General features: G+C 37.7%; 1 protein-coding gene across 1 annotated transcript in view; it reads left to right on the top strand.

The window, feature by feature from the left end:
- The window catches only part of LOC134481229 (uncharacterized), a 67794-nt gene extending 62872 nt beyond the window's left edge, over window positions 1-4922 (top strand). Inside the window, exon 5 of the mRNA XM_087579615.1 lies at window positions 4709-4922. Coding sequence (XP_087435741.1) covers window positions 4709-4812 — 104 coding nt within the window. The 3' untranslated portion in view covers window positions 4813-4922. The remainder of the gene's footprint in view (window positions 1-4708) is intronic.
- The last annotated feature ends 20999 nt before the right edge of the window (window positions 4923-25921 follow it).

The raw sequence follows: 25921 nt of genomic DNA on the forward strand, positions 1-25921 counted from the left end.
CACTGAGGTGTGTTTCTTATATGCGGAAATCTGTTGGGTTCTATTTACATATTCACTCTGGTAGTCTATGTCCTTTCATTGAGGAATTGTGTTCACTGATTTTGAGAGATATTAAAGATCAATGATTGTTTTTGTTTTGTTTTGTTTTGTTTTCATTTTTGTGGTGAGAGGTGGAATAATGTTTGTGTGGTTCTCTTCTTTTGGGTTTGTTGTGAGAATATTAATTTCTTGGCTTTTCTTGTGTGACATTTTCTGCCTTGGGTTAGAGTTTTTCTTCTATTATCATCTGCAGGGTTGGCTTAATGGATATAAATTGTTTATAATTGGTTATGAAATGTCATATATTGCTTTCTCCATCTATAGCAATTGAGAGATTTGCTAAGCATCATAGCCTGGCACTTGTGTTTGTTTATAGACTTCCTGATACCTGTGAAAGTTCTGGCTTTTTGAGAATCCTGGTATCATTTTATAGGTTGACTTTATACGTTATTTGGCCTTGTTCCCTTAAGTCATTTAATATTCTTTCTTTGTTCTGCGCATTTAGTGTTTTGATTATTATAACATAGGAGTAATTTCTTTTCTGGTCCAATGTATCTGGTATTTTTTATGCTTCTTTTAAGTTTATGGCCACTGCTTTCTCAGGTTAGGAAAGCTTTCTTCTATGATTTTATTTCAGATGTTTTCTGTCTCTTTAAATTTAGAATCCTCACTCTCTTCTATTACTACTATTCTTAGATACTGTTTTGTTCATTGTATCCTGCATATCCTGGATATTTGAATTAGGAGCTTTTTGCACTTTCTATTTTCTTGGACTATTGTGTCAATATTTTCTATGGTATCTTCTATTCCTTAGATTCTTTCTTGTATCTCTTGTATTCTGTCAATATTGCTTGCATCTATAACTGCTAATTTCTTTTCTATGCTTTTCATCTTGTGGGTTGTCACCCTTTTTTATTTCTTCATGGTTTCTATTTTCATTTTTAGATACTGGATATTTTGTTCAGTTTCTTACCTTGTTGGATCATATTTCCCTACATTTTAAAAGTGATTTATACATTTCCTGTATAAGGACTTCTACATGTATACCTATTTTTTCCTATATTTCTTTAACGGAATCATTTATGATCTCCTTAAGGTCCTCTATCATCTTTAGGAAATGATATTTCAGGTAAGAATCTTACTTTCCACATGCTTTTGCTCATCCAGGGATACTGGATAGGGGAACTGGTGAAATTGGTATCTGATGCTTATGTTCTTTTGCTTGCCCCTTGCCATCAGGTTCCAACTGGATATAACTAGCATGTTGGCTCTGACTGTCCATTCAGTGATCCTCCTTATAATGGACCTCCCAGAGGCAGTCTGCCTCTGTTTATGACCTCCAGAGTGTCATTCTCTTGCTGGGTATTATTGGGGAGAATAGTGGTTATAGTACCGAATTTGAGTCCAGGCACAGTTGTAGGTAGACTGGAAGGATGATCTGTTTCTGCGAGGGCAATAAGTCCTGCATTTACAGGGCTCTGTGAGGGTACCAATAAGGTTAGATATTGTGTTGGGCAGGGTGATCTCACCTGTTAGCTTCATCATGATGGTCCTCCTGGGAGTCATCCTGTCTCTCAGGGATGACTCCCGGGAGGCCTGTTGTTATCAGGGAGAGCCAAATGAGATAAAGAAGCCAAATCCACTGCCTTCTCAGCCCCTAGCAAGGCCAACAATCTTGGACAGTGGGAGCTGGAGCATGAGATCTAAGCCCAGCAGAGATGCAGGATGAAAGGCAGGTTTGGTCTTCTTATAGTGTTCAATTTCCTGGATGAGTTGTGGTAGAAACATTTCAGATTCAGCATTTTCTATGTCAAATTTTTCAATTTCTTCTATTATGTCTCATATGCCCAAGATTCTCTCTTTTTCTCCCTTGCACTATGTTTGTATTGCTTGTGTATGTATTTGCTCTTCTTTATTATAGGTTTTCCATTTTATATCCAGAATTGGCTCAGTTTTTGTTTTCTCTATTACTTCTCACTACATTTTCAGGTCTTGAATAACTTTGTTCATTTATTTTACATCTCTGATTGTTTTTATTATACTTTCTAATATCTATTCATTTCACTTTAAAAGTCTACCCATGTTCGGTTATAGTTTCCTGAATTTAATTAAGAAATTATTTCTCTCCACTTAGAAACCTTTATTAGTTTCATAAGATTAGATTTAATTTTTATATTGTTGTAGTTGTTGTTATTCAAGTGTTTTAGACTACTGAGGGTTGTAATAGAAAAATAGCTGTGCTCTGGCAGTCCTGATGAAAGCATGCTCGTTCTGTCCTAGAAAGCAGCAGGAAATTCAGTGCATAGGAATGGGTTGGGAAGTGGGGGAGGGTGGTTGCTGTTGGCTTTATATATTTAGGATTGTGTTGATCAGTGTTTCCTGGAAGAGTCCAGAGTGGCCACAGCAGACCTAAAGATGGTTGGCCTTGCTAGGGGTGGAGCAGGCAGAAGATTTTGGCTTTTTGATCCCATCTCCTTGTCCCCAGGGTCAAGCAGTCACCCCAGAAGTGGAGTGTCTTTTAATTGTTCTTGTTCTTGCTCTTCTTCTTGTTCTTGTTCTCATTGTTGATGTTGTTGTTGTTGTTGTTGTTGTTGTTCTTCTTCTTCTTCTTCTTCTTCTTCTTCATCTGCTTCTGCTTCTTCTTTTCTACTTCTTCTTTTCCTCCTCCTCCTTCTTCTTGTTTTTCTTCCTCCTCCTTTTCTTGTTCTTCTTTTTCTTCTTTTCTCAACCTTCCTGATTTCTTCCTCTTCTATTTTTTCTTCCTTTTCTTCCCTTTCTTCTACTTTTCTTCTTCTTCTTCTTCTTCTTCTTCTTCTTCTTCTTCTTCTTCTTCTTCTTCTTCTTCTTCTTCTTCTTCTTGTTCTTTTTATGGTTCTTCTTGGTTTTGGTCTTGTGCTAGGTCTTGTTCTTTTCTTGTGTTTCCTTTAATTCTTCTTCTTCTTGTTCTTCTTGTTCTTCTTCTTCTTGTTCCACTTCTTCCTCTTCCTCTTCCTCCTTCTCCTTCCTCCTTCTTCTTCTTGTTCTCCTCCTCCCTTCCTCCTTCTTGTCCTTCTTCTCCTACTTCTTCTTCTCCTCCTCCTCTTTTTCTTTGTCTTTCTCTTATCCTTTTGTTCTTTTTCTTGTTCTTTTTGTTCTGTTGTTGTTGTTCTTTTTCTTCTTCTTCTTCTTCTTCTTCTTCTTCTTCATCTTCTTCTTCCTCTCTTCTTCCTTTTCTTTTCTTTTTCTTCTTCGTCTTCTTCTCCTTCTCCTCCTTCCTCCTTTTCCATCTTCTCTTCCTCTTTCTCCTATTGCTCCCACTCTCCATCTCAATCTTAACTCCGTTCCCCTTCCTTTTCTCCTTCCTCGCCCTTCCCCTATCCCCTTCTTTTTCTTTTTCTTCTTGTTTTTCTTCTTGTTCTTTTTCTTCTTCTTCCTGTTCCTGTTCCTGTTCCTGTTCCTCCTCCTCCTCCTCCTCCTCTTCTTCTTCTACTTCTTCTTCTTCTTCTTCTTCTTCTTCTTCTTCTTCTTCTTCTTCTTCTTCTTCTTCTTCTTCTTCTTCTTCTTCTTCTTCTGGATATATCATCCTTAGTGACGTAACCCAATTATAGTAAACCACACATCGTATGCACTCATTGAAAAGTAGATATAAGCCCAAATGCTTGAATTACCCAAGATTCACAGAACACATGAACCTCAAGAAGGAGGACAAAACTTCTTCTTTAAAAGGGTAACAAGAATACCCTTAGGAGGGGATAAAGAGGCAAAGTTTAGAACAGAGACTGAAGGAACACCCATTCAGAGCCTGCCCTACATGTGGCCCATACATATACAGCCACCAAACCTGATAAGATGCATGTATCAAAGCGGTGCAGCCTGACAGGGACAAGATGTTTATCTCTCCTGAGATACCCAGTCATAACTTGTCACATAGGCAAATGCCAGCCACAAACCACTGAACTGTGAATGGGACCCCTGTTGAAGGAATCATGGAAAGGACTGAAAGAGATGAAGGGGCTTGAGACCCCATATGAACAACAATGCCAACCAACCAGAGTTTCCAGGGACTAATCCACTACCCATGGACTGACCCTGGCCTCCAAATTCATAGGTAGCAATGAATATCCTAGTAGAGGCACCAGTGGAAGGGGAAGCCCTTGGACATGCGAATGCTGGACCCCCCAGTGAATGTGATTGTTGGGTGGATGGCAGTAATAGGGGCACGATTGGGAGGGGACCACACACATGGAAGGGGAGGGTGAGAGGTTATTGGGATATTGGCCTGGAAACTGGGAAAGGGAATAACATTTGAAATGTAAATAAGAAATATACAATTTAATAAAGATGGACAAAACAATAAGAATCAAAAAAATTAATGGAACATTTAAGAAACGCCCTGCATAAGGGACCAGGGTGTGTGTGTGTGTGTGTGTGTGTGTGTGTGTGTGTGTGTGTTTGTGTGTGACTGATAGGTAAGTATAGGCCCTAATCTAAGGAATACAATGAAAAATGAAGTTCAACTGTTAAGAAACACCTTGTGTAAAGGACTGCTGTAAGTATATGTGTGAGCCCGATAGTAATATGCCCTTAGGAAATAATGTATGTGACCTAAATAGGATTGGCCAAAAGAACCTTAAAGAACCACCTCTCGTCACTGCAAAACATTAACTCCTGGAATCCATCTCATTTACAGTGACACTGAGTCTACCAACCCAGCTGCCTATTGGTGAACAAGAGGAATCCATAGAGCAGATTGAATTTCAGCAAGCAGAAGCACAGTTTTGTCACAGAACTTAACAAATATGCCAAAATGACTATGGACCAGACCAGAGGTTCCTAAGGAATGAGTATTGTGTGAATGTGATTATATGTCCTCATCAACTGGGCAAATAAAGAACTACATCCTTTTACCTTACTTTGGGAAGGAGGCATCTCATGTGCCCTACCTCATGACAGTTGGGGAAGCCTGCTGGATCGGTCTTCATAGTTCCTAAGACAGAAAGTAGAAAACTAAACTGGAGCCTGGCTAGACATATACTGCTAAACGTGGTCTATCATATTAGTGGCAATATAATTTGGATATTCTCTTACTTGTGACTTAGAACTCTCATTCATCATGCACTTTCTTGTGTATCTTGAATTTTGAATTACTTGAGTCTAAGGGATGCTACGAAGCCAACCCGAACCTGAGTCACGGGAAGAGAGTAGGTCAATAGAGCAGCAGTAGGCCAAATTTCTTGAGCCTCTAAAGTTGAGATGAAGAGAAGTGGAGAGCTAGATCCAACAGCCCATGGCTGAATGACACCATGATACCAATAGACCTAGGTCCTGGGAAGAAGAGGTCATTGGTGCCAACATAGCTCAGAAGGATAAGGGTAGAAACCCCTTGCCTGATGAAAGAGTGGCTACAGAAAGGAGAGTGAGACAGGCAGATAAATTATTCAAAAACTTATAAAAAAGCGCATCCAAAATTAATTTTATTGGATATCTGAAAAAGGAGGAAGTCTGTACCACACTGCCAAAATACTGACCCAATGAATTGAATTAAAAGTCTCATCAATAGTTTTTAAAAAGATAAAAATAGAGGATGAGGAAACCTCTGACTTAGTGGAAAGGGCTTGGCAGTATACTAACCATATAATTAAAAAGAAAACTAAGTGCGAGAAGGTTAAAATGGACATACTCCTAACAACACCACAGCAGGTGGAACCTATAATGAAAGAGCAGCACAAAATGAAGTCCTCAGTATACTTATGTAAAGTATAGTCAATTAAGACAAAGACAGACCTAGGGGAAAAAGCTAGCCATAAATATTACCAAGAAATTGAAGTACTCTAACCACTTTAAAGATGCCCTGGAATCTCATGATAGAGGAATAGTCACCTCATTACCAGTAACAACTTCCCTATTCTAAACACCAATATGGGGAGCAGGGCAGACCAAACCTACAGATGCAATACTTGAAAATTAGAGCATACAACTCACAGGAATTAAATGAGCTAAGGAAATATTATGCACAAAATGTCAGGAAGGATGTGTCTTATATAGCAAAACTGTGAGAGAGGGAGCAGACACCATATTATTTTCAGATAAGGAAATGTGTAAAATTAGTAATATGGTGGAAAATCCCACCATGTTCAAAGGACTGGAGCACATATTGGAAAGCTCCCTAGGAGATATGCACTCACTGATCGATTGGATAACTGCAGCTTGGAGACGTATTTCCTTCTTTAGATTTACCTCAATTTGAGGTGTCAGTTAAGTGGCATATCCTGCAGGAAGCAATAAAATTAGCAAGAAAACTAGGAGTACTTCATTATATCTATAACCAGGTGTCTTCCACTCAAGCAGCACCAATGTTGCCCCAGTTTATGAACATCCTGTTAAAAGGAGTTCCAAAACATCTCAGAATGACACTATCTGGATCATTGCAAGGATGGCAGACCATGGCAAACATCATATGCCTCTTAAAAGCAAACAGAGACTTAGACTCAGAGAAAGTAGTATCTCTAACTATTAAGGGTAGAAAGGTGGATAGAATAAGGAGAGTTAAAAATATTAGACTGTTTGGAAAAACAAATACCTACCTCCAGATTAGACCAGGATCAAACAGATCATTTAATACCACAAGATGCCTCTTTGAACAAACTCCTAGAAGTCTTTTTTTAGGGCTGACAGGGCCAAATGGCTGAGTACCTACAAACATAAGATAAAAAAAAAACAAAAAACAAACAAACAAACAAACAAACAAACAAAAACCAAGAGCTGATCGCAGGACCAAGACCTTGGAACAAGCTCCCATTCAGGAACAGGCTGAGATGCCATCCCACATTCAAACCCTTCAGGTCTCAGGGTTGCCACATCCAAAACCCAAAATAGCACTACCAATTCTGCTTACCAATGGCACCACTAAGATGGTAAAATGGCTACTGGACACTGTTAGTGAAATACATGTTTATACCTAAGGTGAAGCACAAATTTTAAGCACAGGAAAAGTGTTAGGCCATATAGAAGTAGAAACAATTGGAGGAAGAGTTACAACCTTCATAACCAAATTAACATTACAAGTTTAAGATAAAAATTATGAATTGGACTTCACTTTATCTAGTTCCCCCAAGAATATTTTAGGACTACTATTTTAGGAATAATCACCTCATTACCAGTAACAACTTCCCTATTCTAAACACCAATATGGGGAGCAGGGCAGACCAAACCTACAGATGCAATACATGAAAATTAGAGCATACAACTCACAGGAATTAAATGAGCTAAGGAAATATTATGCACAAAATGTCAGGAAGGATGTGTCTTATATAGCAAAACTGTGAGAGAAGGGAGCAGACACCATATTATTATTTGTGTATTTTAGGAATACAGAAATTGTTACCAAATTTTTTAAATTACAAGAGAATACCAAGGATAGCCACAGTTAAAATCTCAAAGATAGAATTTCCCAAAACACCACCCTCCTTCACATCACAATACCCCATAAAAGGGGAGATGGAGGAAGTAAAAGAGACCATAGTATCTTTACTGAATGAAAATCTCACAGAACCACACATAGCTTCAAGTATACTAGCCCTATTTGGGCAGTTAAAAAACCAAACGGCAAATGGAGATTAAGAATAGACTACAGAAACATAAATAATCCTACACAACAAATGCAAGGACAATTAACAGATGTAGGAGACATATTTCTAAGAATAAGATAAGAGGCAACATAAATGACTAGCCACTGTAGATTTAACAGACAAATACTTTGGAATTCCTTTACACCCTAATTCTAGGGAAATAACTACATTTTCATGGGCAGGAAAATAATACCAATTTACAAGGGTTCTATAAGGATATAAGAACCATCCAATGATAGCACATAATGAATGCAATTTGATGGCATTAGAGTCATTTCGAACACCACAGTAAGTCAGCATCTTTTCATATGTAGATAACCTCTTACTAATATCAAATGAGATACAGATACTATAGAAAACAATGGCTGACTTAATAGCAGACTTAACAAATGAAGGATGGACCATTAATAAGGATAAGGTGAAGGAAACAGCAGAGGAAGTAAAATACCTCAGGATCCACTAAGGGACAATCCTACCACCTGAAGTAATTAATAAAATAAAACATTTACAAAGACCACTAAATAAAACAGAAACACAACATCTCATAGTCCTATTTGGATATTGGAGACAATACACAAACTATTTATAATTGTTGCTCCAGCCACTATATAACATAGTGAAAAATACATCTGGCTTCACTTGGGGACCACCACAGTAAAGACCATATTAGAATACATAGAGCAGTATAGTAATTTAAACTATATTAATACAGGTGATACAGTAGTAATGCATATCCAGTTTATGAAAGGCATGGAAATTGGAATGTTTTTGTAAAGCAGCCTCAAATCAAACCAGTTGGATTTTATTGCAAATCCTTCCCTTGGTCAGATACCAAGTATTCACTGTTTGTAAACACTGTGTGTCAAGCACTCCAAAGCTCCTGCAGTATCCTAAGAGGAAACCCAGTATTTCTCTGATCCACTGTACACGTTCTAGAATGGGGAAAGGCACTAGAAAAAGGATGGACATGTCTACCCATGGAAGGGTACCCTTCAGTGGAAATGGTACCTTTCAGAGATCCTTCGAGGAGCAAACCTGACTGCAGAAGGGATGGTAGCAATGGTGTCAGAGCACATACTGGCATCACTCAATGAGAGCCGAATACCCATCACACTCAACAACCCCTCTCCCCAGCAACAGATATTCATAGGATAATAGGTGTCAGGTCAATACATCCCCTCCCTGGTTATTGCCTTGTTTGTTGATGGCTCAGCCACTAATAAAAAGAACCTGGTGTGCTGAAAAGTAGCATCTTTCAGGCTAGAAGACAAATGGTGAAAATAGAGGAAGGAAAAAGCATATCAGCCCAGCATATGGGATTAATAGCCTTTCTGACAGCTGGACAGCCCCTTGATCATGGAAAGGATATACACCTTTCCACAGATCCTTAGTGTCTATCTAGTGGTATAACAATTTGGTCAGGGAAATGGAGACTGTCTAATTGGAAAAATCATGGTAAAGACCTTTGGTCTAAAGATGCCAGAAAAGAATTACCACATATAGTCAAAGACATTAAAATAACACTATATTAGGTAGATGCTGATCAAAATGGAGATGACCTGCAAACCAAATAAAAAATGAGGTAGATAGTTTAGCAAACTTGGTACTGAAACTCAAATCCCAATATCAAAGAGAAAATATAGGACCCACAGAACTTAAGGTCAAAAGACAGTTGGTTAAACAACATTCTCATACACAAAAGAACATTACAAAAAAAGAAATAGGGCAGATACAGTAATTGTTTGGACACACAGGCACCTCTGCACCATACCAGTGGTTCATTCAAATCAACATTGCAGTAATTTGGAATAAGATCAAAAATGCCATATAGGAAAGTGAAGGAAGCCCTGGTACTAAAACCAGTTTTACATACAACTACAAAAGGATAGAAACACACAGATTACATGTCCATCACACACTGAAAAGTGATTTCATAGGACCATTTAATTAATTCAAACAGCAATATGTTTGCACCATAGTAGATATCTGCACAGGATTAGGTACGGCCAAATCGGGATCCAAGCCAGAACAAAAATGAATTATTTTAATTTTGTGGTCATGGATCTCAGTCTGTAGAATACCTTAACTAATCCAAAGTGATCAGCGAACCCGTTTTACATTTAAGATTGTACAGAGACTAGCTAAAAACCTAACATACAAACCCACAGCAGCAGGCAGCATTGAGATTCAATGGACTACTAAAGGTAAAATAATGATGCATAAAGACAGACCATTGACAGAAGCATTAACAAAGGCTATCTTTGAACTCAACAACATACCTAGAATAGATAATAAAAGCCCAAAAGAAGAAGTCCTCAGCATGAAAACAGATATAGATTACCTAAACAGAAGAACACAGGAATATAAGTCAAACTTATACTTGCATCTGCAGGCAAAAGAACAAATTGAATCACACAGAAATCATAGCCCCCAGAACTGGAAACACTGTGTGGACCACAGACACCAAGGGAAGATTACAGCTAACCAAACTGGAGGACTTAATACATGCTAGTAGGCAAAGAGTGTTGGTGGCATGCATGTGTGTTTGTGTGTGTGTGTCTGTACATGTATGTATGTATGTGTGTGTGTGTGTATGAGTGTGTGGGGGTTGAAAGAGAGAGAGAGAGAGCACTTTTTTATAGAAAAACCCTGAATGCCATCATTTTCCTAGGAATTGTTCCAGTAATCAATCTGGAATTAAACTTTTATGCAAAATTATATAACATTAATGATGCTATGAGGCTTATTGCCAATTATATAATTTGCTGGTTACATACAGAGGTACAGATCAAGAGTTTATCATTACTCTTCTGCTTCTACATTTATTAGTAATTTCTACTATCTTTTTGCTTGTTAAATTGTGAATTGTTGGTTATATTATATTGCTGAATTTATGAAATAAGTACATATTATGTATTTACTTATCCGGAATTACCTGTTTCAAAATTCCAGTATGGGGAAAAGAATAGCAGTACAACCAGGAGTGCCAAAACTCATGCTCATGTTTCCAATCACACTCCTGCTGGTACACCCAGGGTCACTAGTGATAGCCATCAGCACTGGGAATATCATTAACCCTGCTACACATGGTGCAAAATCCACCACCATTATCCCTAGACCACAATTATCATGGCCTCCCAATAGACCTAATATTTTAGACCCACTGTATAGGATACCTTGATGGTGGATGGATGATAGAATATGGGCAACATTTCAATTGAGAATTAATAACTTATGGATGAAGTATGCTCATTCCTTCAATTACTATTGGTACAAAGGGTACAGACATGGGAGACAACAACTAGCATGGTATCACCCCAGTGAGACATACAGGTAAGATGAAAAGAATGGATATAATACAAATATGTATGAAAGAACCCAAGGAAATGCCACTGTTATTAAGTATGGCCCAACATTTCAAGTGTTAGAGCTATGTTTAATAAGTGCATGCATAATTCTAAATATTACAATATTTAGAAGAAACATATCCATGTTAGCAAAACAGTCACCAAATAACTTTGGATCTAAGAGAGAAAGTATAACCTTAGAACCAATAGGAATATATTTTACATTAAAATTGCAAAATATAACTTAATATAATGAGCATCATTACAAGAAGATATGTAATGTAGAATTTAAACTATTAGATACATTTGAGATACAGCAGTAAATGGCACATGAATGGAATTCCCTGTACCCTTGGATAACAGGAAATTAAACCACTGTCAGCTTTCCAGCAAGGAACATATCTGCAAGATTCAGCTCCATGCCACCATGTATCCCTTGCATGAGTGATTGGATAAATATACCTAGCTTAATTACACAGGGCTAAATAATATTAGATATGAAAAACACAACCTGACAGCAACTCAAACAATGGCAGTACTCTGCCCATATGTTTTGGACAGGCTGTCACCCAAACACTGCATCAAAGCACTGGAAAATATGGTGTGATGGAGGAACACATGGGCAATTACAGGAAATAGTGCAAGGACAATACATCATTCAGGCCTAACATATTACGTTAGTTACATAGTGCCATATCCTCAATACCAGGATTGGCAAATGTCAATAACAGGACTGGACAGTACAGAAACACAAAACAAGTCCGATGTTATGACCAGATGACTGGAATAGGATCATATATCTACACATGCCATTACAAGATTGCCACAAATCAGAACACTCACATAACACTCCTTGCTTAGTTGACATAAGAGGATTTAATATTACCACAAATTATGCTGGAATCTATAAAACTAGTATAATCATGACAACATATTCCCCACTGGGAAGTTTAAATCTAGTACCTGGATCAGCCACAATAAAAGAAGCCCCTTTTGTAGTACCAGATACAACTTTACCAGTAGAAATTACACTATGAAATAGAATTTGGAAAATCTGGAGTTCTATATCATTACAAGCATTTAAATCACCAAAATTATATTGTGGAGAAATAGATAATATTAATTATCAGTAAAGCAGCCTAAATAAATTTAGTAGAAAGTCCTTACAAGCACTTGCAGTAGGAGAATTTATGGAAGGCACCATTATACAAGGTTTAATGGGTGGACCTGTAGCAGAAACAGTCACAGCCCCTATCAAAGCAAGAATGATTAATATAAAGAAAAATAATAATACATCAGTTCAGGCACTCCACACGCTTTCAAGAAGCCTGGACCCACTCCACACTATAGTAAACACCATGAATACAGAAATGCAAGTATTCAGAAATCAATTTAAACAAGAATATAACAGAACTCGAAATCTTATAACATAAAACCGTAATCTGATAATGTGTCAAATGTACATAGTAATCTTGTGATTGAAGAAATAGAGTTGGACATCCTATAAAGCACATGACTTGTGAGAAGAACCACAGACTTCAAACACTGTAAGTCCAGGAAAAAGGAACATTTTGCTCAGAATGCATATGTGATGTACACTTAATACACGTAATTCTGGATAGTTTATACCCAGATTACCATAACAAAGCAATACCTCAAAAACTACGCAATAAATTCATAATATCTGTCAACCACTTTTTATGGTCAGCTGTCAGCACTACAAATGGCTTAATTTACATAACACTTGAGGATACAATAAAACTAGGAGAAAACACATATGTCTACGCATACTTACAAGACATGAAAATGCAACACACATCTTTTGCCATGTTCAGGTTATCAACAAAACATGGGGAATTATAATTTCATGTTATGCACCAACACCAAAGATAACTAGATGCAGATGGCTAAATGAATCCGATTTGAACACTTCTGAAGCATAATTCAACATAACAGGGGGATGCTACCTAATGAAATATGACTCACAAGTTACAAAGGATAACACCAGTATTATGGCCCTATTTATTTGATTTATTGAAAACACGTTATTTTGTTTCAGACAGACCAGTTGCTTTTGAATTAAAAATGGAACAGTTTCATGTAAAAGATGAACTAAATCCTAGAGATTAAAACTTAAAATGAGAAAAAAACTGAAATCTCTAGAAGTCAAAATTAGGAAGGAGCTCATTGTTCTGGGCAACAGCCAGAGCATAGTATACAATCTAGCTGGCTTATTGGAAGGAAATAGTATAATCAATAAAAATGGAAACAAACAAAACCTAGTGTAACCTGTGGGACACCATCTGCAGATTAGCACATCTAGACTTTGTTTGTACCCCAGTGTACTCATGGGAATATTGGGTTAAAAAAGAATATTTTGGTTCTTTGTATTTCTGATTTTTTTCTTTATAATACTAAAGATATTTTTAGTTTGTTTTAAAAGCAATTATGGAACATAAAAGAAAATCAAGAGGAAAAGGCTCCAGACAGAAATATGATCTTGGAACTGTAGCCAAAGCCAATAATTTCATTAGAAGTATATTCTAGGCAAATGCTTTATTATTTGAAATTTGATTTGATAGAGTAAGAACAATTAAGTTGTATGAGTCAAGTGATTGTGTGTTTTGTATAAGGCCATATTCTATTTGTTTGGTTTTTTTTGAGATTTGATTTAGAAGTCAGATTATTTACTTTGTTTCATCATTGCTTTTATCATATCCCCACCTTATGGGGCTGTGGAGCCTTTGGGAATAAACAGACCTATTATTGCTCTGGTTTTAGCAAAGCTCCAGAGTATGGAATGTATGTAATACATTGAAAAATAATATTTAACGTTTAGTAAATGTCCTGTATAAGGGACAGCTATAAGTGTGTGTGTGTGTTTGTGTGTGTGTGTGTGTGTGTGTGTGTGTGTGACCCCAATAGCTAAGGATAAGCCCTAATGTAAAGAATACAATGAAATATAAAATGTAACATTTAAGAAATGCCTTGTATAAGGTATTGCTCTCTGTGTGTGATAAGAATGTTCCACAAAGGAGTAATGTATGCACACCAAATATGATTGGCCAAAAGTATCTTAAAAACCCTGGTCTGTCCATGACAAAATACAATTCCAGAGTCCTATGGGGATACCTTCACTCTGAGAAGGAATTTTCCCAGAGTCATTGAATCCACCAACCCAGACCCACCAATCCATAGGAATCCAATCAGGGGTTCTAGTTCAGAGAGGCACAAAGGCACATCTCAGTACTTATCTGATCACAGAACTATGGGCCAGGACAGAGGTTAGTGAGGAAAGAATGTTGTGTGGATGCGGTCCTATGTTCCCATCTACTGGACAAATAAAGAACTACATCCTACTACCTTCTAAGTCCAAGGCTTCCTTCAAGCCTCCCGTGATCCCCTTTTCATGACGTAGATGCAGATATTCACAGGCAACCATTGGACAAAGCCTGGGGATCTCACTGAAAGAGTTATGGAAAAGCCTGAAGCAGGTGAAGTGGATTGGAACCCAATATGAAAATCAACAGTATCAATTAACAAGAGCCCTCAGAGCTCCTAGGGATTAAACTACCAACTAAAGAGTATATATGTTCCTGATCATAGCTCGTGCTAAATAAAGAGTAGAGCATGTGTAGAAATAACTGACTCATCTGCCATCTCTGGGAAGGATGGAAATTGGTCCTGTAGAAACTTGACGTCCCACAGAAGGGCAATGCTAGAGCAGTGAAGTGGAAATAGGTAGGTAGATGGAGAAGCACTCTCTTACAAACAAGAGGATGAGGATGGCATGGGAGTTCACGGTGGAGAGACGAATTATGGGGATGTCATTTAAAATGTAAACAAATAAAAAGACTAATATATACAAAGATGTTAACAGATGTCTCCATAAGGACTAGATATTCATTACCTATAACATAGGTTCATTGAACGTTGAAATACATAACTGTTGTGACTTACTTTTAAGTTGAAATTTCATATTGATAAACCCAGTCAAATATTTTATCTTTCTGTTCTGGCACCTATAATAAGAAATTACTTACCTTTCTAAAACAATTTAAAGGAAATTAGGATTTCTAGTCCATTAGGCGTCCATACAGTGCCTCAAATGACCCTTAATTTTAGCTGTAACTCTCTCTATTCCCTCCTTTGTCACCCTCTTCTCTGTCTCTTCACATTTGAAATTCCTGTTTCTAGCATGGAATGTCTGCAATTCATAAATAAATTTCTTTTTCCCCAAATTATAACAGTCTGTCCTACTTCTCTGATCTCTACAAGACACTAAACATATTTTACACAGATGGAAGAATTAATGGCTAACATCCACATTTAAGTGAATGTGTTCCCCATTTGACTTTTTATGTCTGGAGTACCTCATGCAGAATGAACTTTACAAGATTCATTCATTGTTCTGAAAATTTCACGCTTCCTTTTTGCCTTTTGTAGCTGTTAAGCAGTACCTCACTAAATGCACCATATTTTCTTTATGCAGTCATCCATTAGGGGACGACTTGAATATTTTCAAATTCTGACTATTATAATGGAGTTTCAGTGAACATGGATTGAGCGATGGTCTCTATACTAGGATGTATCAATATGTGGATATAAGACCAGGAGTTGTACCTTAAGGTATATCTTCTTCCTGAAGAACCATCATACTGATTTCCAAAGTTGCTATAGTAGGTTGCAGTTCCACCAGGAGAATAAAAATGTTCCCATTGCTCCATAACCCAGTCAACGTGAGTTTTCACATGTGTCATTAACCTTAGTCATATTGACAGGTGTGAAATGAAATCTCACAATAATTTTGATTTGCACTTCTGTGATGTACAAAGATGATAAATATTTCTTATGTATTTCACAGTTATTTGAATTTCTTCTATTATGAATGTTACCCTTAGTTATGTAGCACATTTTACTTATTTTTCTTGATGTATAGTGTTGTAATTTTTCAAATATATTTACGTATTAGCCCACTTTTGGATGTACAACTGGAAATAATGTTTACATTTTTTAAAGAGTCACTTTAAAAATTTATTAATGACAAATTAGATGATGCTCTCTCACTGAACTCAGAGAATTGTCAGACATGTTGTAGTTAACAGAATTCATTAAAGTCACTTTATAAAACATTCCTATAAAATAAAACATTTTCTACGTTCATAATATTAACAAACATACTTTAAATTTTTATTATTTGAGAATTTTCACCAATATATTTTGATGGGAATCCTCCCATTTCTTCCAGATTCACGATTCTCCATATTTTTGCATCCTACAATTGTTTTTCTTCTGATTAAATTATTGTTTAATTATCTCATAATAAACCCTTACAGAAAATTGCTCAACCATCGACCAGAAGACACTGACTCTTCATAATATTTCAGTTATGAATAGGAGCTCTTGTGACTTTCCACTGCATTCTTGACTGTTGACTGTCTTGAAACTGTGCATGTAACCACAGCTGCTATATGTCATGAGGGCAGCACTCCTCATATCCAGAAGTCACTGATTTCATTGAATCCTCTGTGACTTCAGGCACCTACTTTCTCTCTGCCCCACATTTCATGACGGCCTTAAGCATTGTGGAAGCGATATAATATATATCTCCAACTTGTCCTGGCTGAAATCAATAGAACACAAACAAAAATATTAAGAATCAATGAAAGGAAGAGTTGGTTCTTTGAAAATATCAACAAGATTGTCATAACTTCTGGTCTAGGTAAGAAAAGCCGGGAGTTAATAAAACTGAAAAGCTGGCAAAGGAAAGAAAAGCCGGGAATTAATAAAACTAAAGAAAAAACACAAGCCTTTTGAAATTTACGTTCCACAAAATTAACATATTCTTTTAAAGTATTGATGATTTACTGGATGTATATGGTAAACCAATATTAAGTCAAAACTCGTTGCGTAATTTAAGTAGTACCATACTACCCAATTACATAAAGTCAGGCATTTAAAATCTCCCATCTAAGAGATTACAGGAGAGCATGTATTTTGTTTTACCCATGGATCAGACATTTAATGTGCATTTAATGTTTCTTGGACTATTACATAAAAGAGAAGAGAAGGATTTCATACAATAAAATTCTTTTTTTGAATCATGTATTACCCAACAATTGAGAAAGAAAAAAAAGGAGGGGGAAGTGAGGAAGGGAGGGAGAGAGAGAAAGATAGAGAGAGAGATAGATAGATTGAGAGATTACAGACGATACAGAAAGAAAGGAGGAGAGAGTATTATGACCCATTTCCACCTATTCACATATATTCTGAATTAAATTTGTGAGAAAAATCTAAAAAAGAAATGGTTCTGTGTAGGCTGTCTAGCTGAAAGTCTGCCCCAATCAGAAGATGGAGTTTTTTTCTGAGATTTTTTGTAATGATTCCCCAAGGTCTGGGTAGAAAGTAACAATCCAAGACTGGACATAAACCACTATGTTATAATTGTGCAACAAATGAGTGCTGCTATCATTTTTCAGGATAATGAAATAGCCAATGAATGTACAATAAAAAGAGAGTATTTAGTTTTACCCTGAGGAACTCTCTGGAATGAATCACTTTTCATTGTGAATGAGCATAGAACCTCTGATTACAGGACTGCCCATGAGCTAAGAGAAATACATAAGAATATTGCAACCATCTGCCCCACACATCCAAATCCATGTGTTCTCATGGTCTCAGTCCTTAAGAGAAATAGGTGTAGTCTGTCTGGGACCTAAATCATGAAATTTTCAGTCAGTGTAGGTTAAATTTTTCAAAACCTAATATTTTAAGTGTTTTCAATGACTTAGAGACACCTTTTAGCCCCAAATCAAAGGGTAGGAAAGAAAATAAAACACAGGTAAACAGGCAAGGGGATATGGATCTGTTTATAAATATTTCTTTGCGGTCAATACAAATCTCCTTTGTCAGGATACCAGTTCAGTAGAATCAGGACACCAAAAATAAAACATCAGAAACAGAATGCGCCAGTCATTGTGAGCAATAGAATCAGCTGAGACAGGAGGAGAAGTGCTCTGTCTTGCCTCATAAATGTAAATATAAGGGAAGACAAGGACCAAGGAAGCTTTTCCACTCTACCTATTCAAGCACCCCATTACTGTCCATGAGTCCTATTTATACTTCTTCCAAACATATCATGTTCTCTCCAGGGCCTGACCTCAGAAAAACACCATATAATTTATGCTAAGGAAAAAGCATGAAGCTGCGCACTCCAGACAGTTCTACTTTAAGCGACCCTTAGGCAAAATTGATTAAATTACATTTTGAGTGACAGAATCAGAGGTTGGTTAAAGTGTGCAATTTACTTAGAACAGATATTCCCAAGGATTTACATTTTCTTCAGCTCTCTTTGATGAGACACTAATTACTGACTTCCTGCCCTATTATCATGAGTTTCATGACCCAACTCTTGTAGTATGTACATGGTCTCCTCCTATTTTTGATCCTGAACAATTTTATAAATGAGCCTTGGAGGAACTGCTGCAAGAGGTATAGGCAATGGTCTACAGAGTCAGCTTAGAAAGTTCATTGTCCATCAAGGGATAACTGTATTACATACCAACTGAGAGGAAGCAAGGGAGCTCAGCAAAGGATTCCAGATATCCTACAGACGCCATACTAAGAGACAGGTTTGACTAATTCCATGTGGTTAGGTATTGCAGACCCTGAATAATAGGGCTTACAGATATTGCAAAGCCTCTACACACCAGCACAAATGAGGGGACTGATCCCTTAATCAGGAATTAACTGTACAAAATGTGCTTAGGACTTTTAACAGAGGTGATTTTTGATCAAAACCTACCATTTCCAGACGCTTCTAAACCCCTTTACCTGTTTGTCTATAAAACAAACAGAACTGCAAATTATGTTTAAACAAATACTTTTAGTGCCACGGAATTGCCCAAGATTGTGCATGCACAAACTACTGGAACCTATAAGTCCAGCGTGGCCCATTTGTCTAAGAGCTATAGTGACTGCTACTGTTAGTGAAAGAAGCAGAATGGTTGAGTCTGGTCAGAATCTTAAACTCATATCACCCCATAGAGTTGTGTCTGTCTTCAAAGGGACATGGGTAACCCTGGTTGTTTAATGCGTTTGTGAACATAGCAATTCCTTCTCAGGAAATCTCCTGGAGTCTGGTTTGAAAAACATACTGACATCAATCCTTCTAACTTCTAGCATTTAGGACCTAAGGATACTTCTCAACAGTGATTATATGAGTTTATAACCTTGGTCCAACATATCTGTCTATACCTAATGGACACTCACCCCATGAAAAATTCTTTAGGGTTGGAAGCAGCATCATTAAACATAGAACCACATACATATGGTCTCCAGCAGTTATTTTAATGAAATTATTTGGACCCAAGCCTTAAAACCAGGAATCTCTGCCTAGAGTGCAGAAATTATCACTCTGAATTAGATAGTCAAAATATCAAAGGGAAAGTCTATAATCACATAGCTGGAAAATCACTATGCTATTATTACAGCACATAGGTATGCTATAATATACAGGGAAAGAGTAATCCTCACTGCATACTTCATAAATAATTGCAGTTATCCTATTCTAGCAACTGAACTGCATATCTAAAAGCTCCTGGAAAAAAAGCAGACACAAACACACGAAAGAAAAGAAGGGAGGAATTACTGAAACTCAGTGCTGAAATCGTTCAAATAGGAATACAGAGAAAAAATGCAAAGCATAAAAAAACCCGTTTTTTTCAAAAATCAACAAATAGATAAAACCATAGTGAAGTAAACTATTGACAAGATATGGCATCCAAAGTAACAAAGTCAGCAATGAAAAGGGAGGAAATAATAACAAAAAATGAGGAAATTAAAAAAAATCATGTTTTATTGGAATACCTATACTTCACAGAACTGGAAAATCTAGAAAATATATGATTTTATAGACAGATGACATATACCAAAGTTAAATCAAGTTAACTTTGATAAATTTCATAAACTATCTAACCACTCCCAAAACATCTAAGGAAATAGGAGTGGTCACTAAAACGCTCCCAACCAAAAAAACCCAGCACATATGAGGACACTAATTCCCTAATCTGGAAGGAGACTGTACAAGATGCGTTTGAGACGTGAAAGACAGGCAATTTAGATTCAATCCTATCACTTCCAGATATCTAGAAACATTTTCATTCACATGTCTGTGAAAGAAAAGTTACCGCAAAGAGTATGTTCCCACTCACTTTAATGAAATGTGAACATTGTTTAGTATACCTGCCCAAATTAAGGAACTCTTCAGCCACAGGCTGGCACATTTGCCTAAAACTATGGTTACTACCATTATTGTGAAAGAAGCAGAGATTTAACGCTGAGTCTGAATCTTAAACTCACATAATCCCATGACATTGAGGCTCTCCTCAACGGAGCACCAGAACCTTGCATTTTTATTACATGTGTGAAACAGTAGCAGGTTCTACTCCTGAACCAACCTGGAGTATGGTTGGAAAACCCCACTGCCAACAATCCTGATAATGTCTTACCTGATGTTGACACAAACATGCTCATAAATGATTGTATGAGGAACCCAACAAAGTGTAAGTAATCTATCTAGACAAAATGGAAACTCCCACATTCTATGAAAGGTTCTGATGCAATGTTCCACATGGATAGTAACACCTTCATTTAACATGGAACCAGGTAAAAAGAGTTTTTGGCAGTTATTGAAAATGAAATGATTTGGATACAAGATTTAGAGACTGAGTACATGGTGAAAATGAAGACGTGTCATCACATAACAGGAAAGTCATTATGCTTTTGATAGTGTTTGGACTTGCTATAATCTATAGGGAGAGAGGTCTCCTCACAGCTTCCAGAAGGTCATTAAAAGTAAAGAATAACTTTTGGCTTTCCTAGTAAATATTTATCTTCCTCCATGTGTTCCTTGGTTTCAAAGCTGAGAGTATCAACGTAATGTCTACCTTGGGGCCAGGGGTTAAAAGGGCACTGAACTGTCTGCCCCAAAGTGGCCCAAAGAATAGTGGGATGTACTGACATTCTGCTGACATACTGTGTCCCCATGTTGCATGAGAGTCCATGGTATAACCATGAGAAAATTGAAGATGTAAAAAAAATTAAAGGCGAACTTGCGCCCATAGGTTGGTGGTGGACATTATAGAAAAGAATAGCTCTGTCAGAAATTAGTGTCAGAACTGTGGTAACTAACCTTTACCAGGCTCCCTGACTGGAGATCACAATACTGAGTTGCTCACACTAAGATATGTTGTAGCTAGACTTGATAGGCTGGCCCTGTATTTCAAAGCAATCTCTCATGTTTGTAGTAATGTAAATCAAAATCAGTGATACTTCTTTCAGAAGTAGGCATTTATGAGGGGAAAAAAGTATGGTCAAGTCTGGGAAACTAAATTCACTGATACCTGCTGGAGAGAGGAAGCTAAGATTACATGATTTTTTTTTTTTTTTAGTAAAGCCTTTTGTGTGGGAAGCTGCCTTTTCCAAAACACTGAAAATTCCCCAAAAAATAGTTAAAATTTCCTCCAGATACTGTTTCAAACTTTTAATGACTCCCTCAAGATTGTTTCTTGCAATAGCTGAATATTCATAATCAAAACTAGCCAATTAAAGGTGAATGAACAATGTATGGAAGAAAACCGTCAATGTGCATGCAGACTTTAAAACTTTGGACACGTGCAAATAAACAAAAGGACATTACTTAAACAGTAACAAACACCCTAACCCTATTCACTGAACTATCTCAGAGATCTACTGGGCTTTTGACATCCTCAATATACCCCCAGTCCCCATTTTGTGCTTTGTCATTGTGATGCTGTTCAAGGGAGTAATCAAAGGTAATGAAAACAATGTTGAAACGGTTTACATGATTCTATCCCTCCTGTGTGATTAGGCAGGATTTTACCATGGCTTCTGCAGACCCTTGGCAAGAAGGCAGAAGGCCGAGATGACAGTGTCTAAGGGACTCCTTCAGGCACCTAAGAACCCATGAAAATCGAGGTTTTACTAGATCTGAGGCCTTTTCATCCTCTATCTATCCTTGTTAGCTACATTATGAATACAGGATCATGGTCTAAGCCCCAACTACCTCGGGCCTGGGCCTGGGAATTCAGGAAGGTAGATAATGGTGAATGCATAGCTGATGAGGCCACAGAGCAGCAATTGTCAGTGCCTGTTCAACTCTCTTCACTGATGTCTCCATTAATCCTGTGGTTGTATGTGAGATTGTTAGGATGTGGGCCTTTACCTTTTAAGAATTGACAGAATGATAACAATTTGATATTTGCCCTATGCCTGATCACCTATATTGCCAGGATAAGGGAGTTTTCATTGTACAAAATGGGATCATAAGACAGAGATTTCATGAAAACCCATGGTGAATATATTGAAAGCATACCCCCTCTCAAGAAATGCTCAGTGAAAAAAATATACTTGATCTAGAGTAAATTTAAAGGTGTAGGGAAAAATATCAGCCTCTGGGAAACAGCAAAAACTGTGGGAATTGTACTGAATGTCACTTGAATGGACCCTTGGGATAGACATTTCAGGGTGAAGAATCTCCATAATTCAAAAACTTTAGATCTTTGGGACTTAACACAGATCTGATACCCATATCAAAGCCTTAAGCAACTCTCCTTATGCTAAAAAATTGAATTATGATGAAGTATATTTAACTCTTTAGCTTTGGAAGTAGAGTGTATCAATAGATATCCCCTGGATCAAAAGTGGGTCTCTGGAAAAGGCACTCCAGAGACTGGACAGTCTGGGTAGAGTTAGTTAGCAAGTAGGTTATGGCATTTCCCAGTGACACCTCAGTAGCCACTTACTGGACATTTTCTTGTATCCAGGAGAACCATAGAATGTTCTGTGATGTACCCAGTGCTGTGATGTCACTAACTGCCTGTGGACAATAACCTCAGAACCTATTGGGTTCACAAGCAGAATGTTGTCCAGGCTGTTCAGTGTATTTCTGACGGAGAATCAAACACATGCAAAGACCAGTCCAAGCCTTCTCTCGTGATGTACAAAGAGAAGGAAGAAATAGCCCTGGGGTATGTCCAGTTTGTCCTAGGCAGGTGTGTAAGGGAGCTTCCAGGAGGATGTATGCTTGAGACGGTTCTTCCAAGAGCAGGACTTAAGTTTTGGAGCCTCGATCTTCCTAAATCTCTCCCCCCCCCCCAGACTCCACAGCTTCTGATGAATAGTTTGGCAGAGAGCCAGGAATTGATATGTGTCAAGTGGCTGTCCTTGGAGATATTTAATGTCATGGGAGTGTCAAAGACTATCAGGAGGAGTTTCTGTGAGAATAACAGTGACCCTCTCAGTCCCCCCTCTTGAAGCACATCATTCTCAGCAGTGTCCTTTAGCATACATGAGTATTTGAGGCCAAGAGGAATACTTTCCTTGGCCATGTATCAAGATGTCAGTTAATTTGAACTTGAACACACATGATTAGGTAATAGGGATGTTAACCAATTTGGACACCAGGCCTTACCTGTATCACATCAGACATTAGCCGAGAATGTACTGCAATTCTTCTTGTTTGGGCCATCTTTTGCATTTCAGGGCAGTGGAAGGGCAGTTGGGATTGTGCTATATGTTTATGATGGCATATGTGATCATATGGTTATGATGGTTGGGAATAGGCACACAGGTGAAAATTAAGCTTAAAGATAGCATTCCTGCTCTATCAGGGATTCACTGTGTCTCTAGATCTCTTCATCTTCAGACTTCTATTTAAGATTAAGCATGGTATTTCCTGGTCCTGTGCCCTCATATATGCCAGTTTACTTGTGTTTATCTACCTACAGAGTTTGTTCTGAAGACATCATCACAACCTTCCACTACCACTGATGAGGAAAAGAGAATGAAGTGTTTGGAGAAGTTAAAAATTGTTCTCCACAAGATTTAAAATGAGAGAGGAACTCTAGGAAATCCCTTCCCATTAGCCACACAAAGATCTAAGTAACAGCTCTGATGACTCACATTTTTTGTTGACAGTCCTGAGATGTCTGTTCAGCCAATATTTCCTCACATCACAGGAAACTACTAGTCCAGGGTATCCTAATCGTCAAAATCATTTTCCTGATTCCCTCTTAAACACAGAATGTTAAATTCACATAGGATTGAGACGGGGGCCAAGGTATTTTGATTCCTCCAAGAGTAAATCATACCCTTTGGCCTGAATCACAATCTGGGAATAAGAATATAAGTGTGTGAAATCTGATTATGTACTTTAAGAAGCCTGGACGGTTGTTGACTTGTGGAAATTTTTGGGTGCTGTGTTTATGACCAATCATTGTTGTAATTGACATTGAGGTGCTTTGGGTTCAATTGGTGCTGTGAATAGCTGGAGGAGCCTAATCCCACTCTCTGCCTCTCAGTGTGTGACTGGATTGGCAACAGGTTATCATTGGTTTTGTCTGATTTTGTTCATTGTATTTGAAATAATGCCACATCATTGTAGTTTTGGCATTCTAAGTGTGTTGTGCGTGTGTGCGTGTGCGTGTGTGTGTGTTTGTGTGTGTGTGTGTGTGTGTGTGTGTGTGTGTGTGAATGTGTTTGTGTGTATCCCTTAAGATCTGAGATTCTATGGCCTTGACTTGGCCTGAGAATTAGCCTGACTCAATGTCCATGGCATGATAGTCATCAGTCTGAGGGCCTCACTTTGAGCAGAACAGCATTTGACCTCTGCTCACCTTGGAAGCACATTGGAATCTCTTGGTGTGTGTTATAAATTATTTTCCCTGTAAATACTGATTATGTTTCTTTGGTGTTTTGTGTAACAATAGATTCTACAATTGAGAATTCTTACCTAAGAAAAGGAGAATAATCTTCACAGGTTTAAGTTGGAGCCTGGACTGTGGCAGAGGTTCCTGAAATCTTCTCGGCAAGCTAGTCTATTCCTTCAAGATCACACAGGGAGCTCAAGTCGATCAGATCCCTCCTTTTGTTTGCTGGCTCTGCTGTCCCTGTGTCCATAATAATAAGCTTAATCAGTACCAAATGGATCCAGTACCAAGGAGCAAGGATGTGTCATGTCCTAGCCTGGGGTTGTTCAGGATCCAGTCATAATTCATATAATCCTTGAATCCTTAGTTCAGAAAGTTATTTGATCCTTGGACAATGCCCTACAACAGAATGAATTTTGGGTCCAAAATATTCATGATGCAACACCAGCAAGTGATGATTGACCTACAGAAAATGTGCTGACAGATCAATAAAAGGTGGTACAAATCTAATCAACTCATATGAGAAAATCAGTGTTACTGGTGAATAACTTACAGGATTTTGACACCAGTACTAGTCACCGAATGTGACAGCCCATTCGTGTCTTTGAACTAAAGTGGAGATCAGGTTCTATACTGTTTGACGTGTACCAGGAAGCCTGGCTCTAAGGCATGGTCTAGGAATTTTACCTGTTTTAGTTAGTTTGACCAAATGTAGAGGGGCTCTGAATTTCTCCAATCATTGTCCTTCCCAACTTGGGATCCTATAAATAGAAAATGTGTGCCCCATGATGGAGTTATCAATCAATTTTGATGCTCTGGGGACCTGACTAACTATATATATATATATATATATATATATATATATATATATATATATATATATATATATATGCATTATGTCCTCTTTTGGGACAAATTTGAATCCTTGGTATTAGGCTTTTGAGAAGTACCCTGTGTCTTCAGGAATTTGCTCCATGGCTAACATGGACTTGGACTACAGTCTGGGACTGTGTTTGGGTCAGGGCCTTAGACTGAGTAATGTACTTTGAGAGTGGGAGAAAAATGTATCCTTGCTGGGATTCACAATTTTTTGTTTTTGGCTCAGCCTCAGGCACTGCCTGCTCCTAAGTGAGGCTATTCCGATGAAGCACAGTATAAAGAGAGCATGGGATGAGAACAGAGAGCTTCTGTGGGATCA

Source organism: Rattus norvegicus, chromosome 12 (assembly GCF_021556685.1).
Source record: "Rattus norvegicus strain SHRSP/BbbUtx chromosome 12, alternate assembly SHRSP_T2T, whole genome shotgun sequence".
Taxonomy (NCBI): Eukaryota; Metazoa; Chordata; class Mammalia; order Rodentia; family Muridae; genus Rattus; species Rattus norvegicus.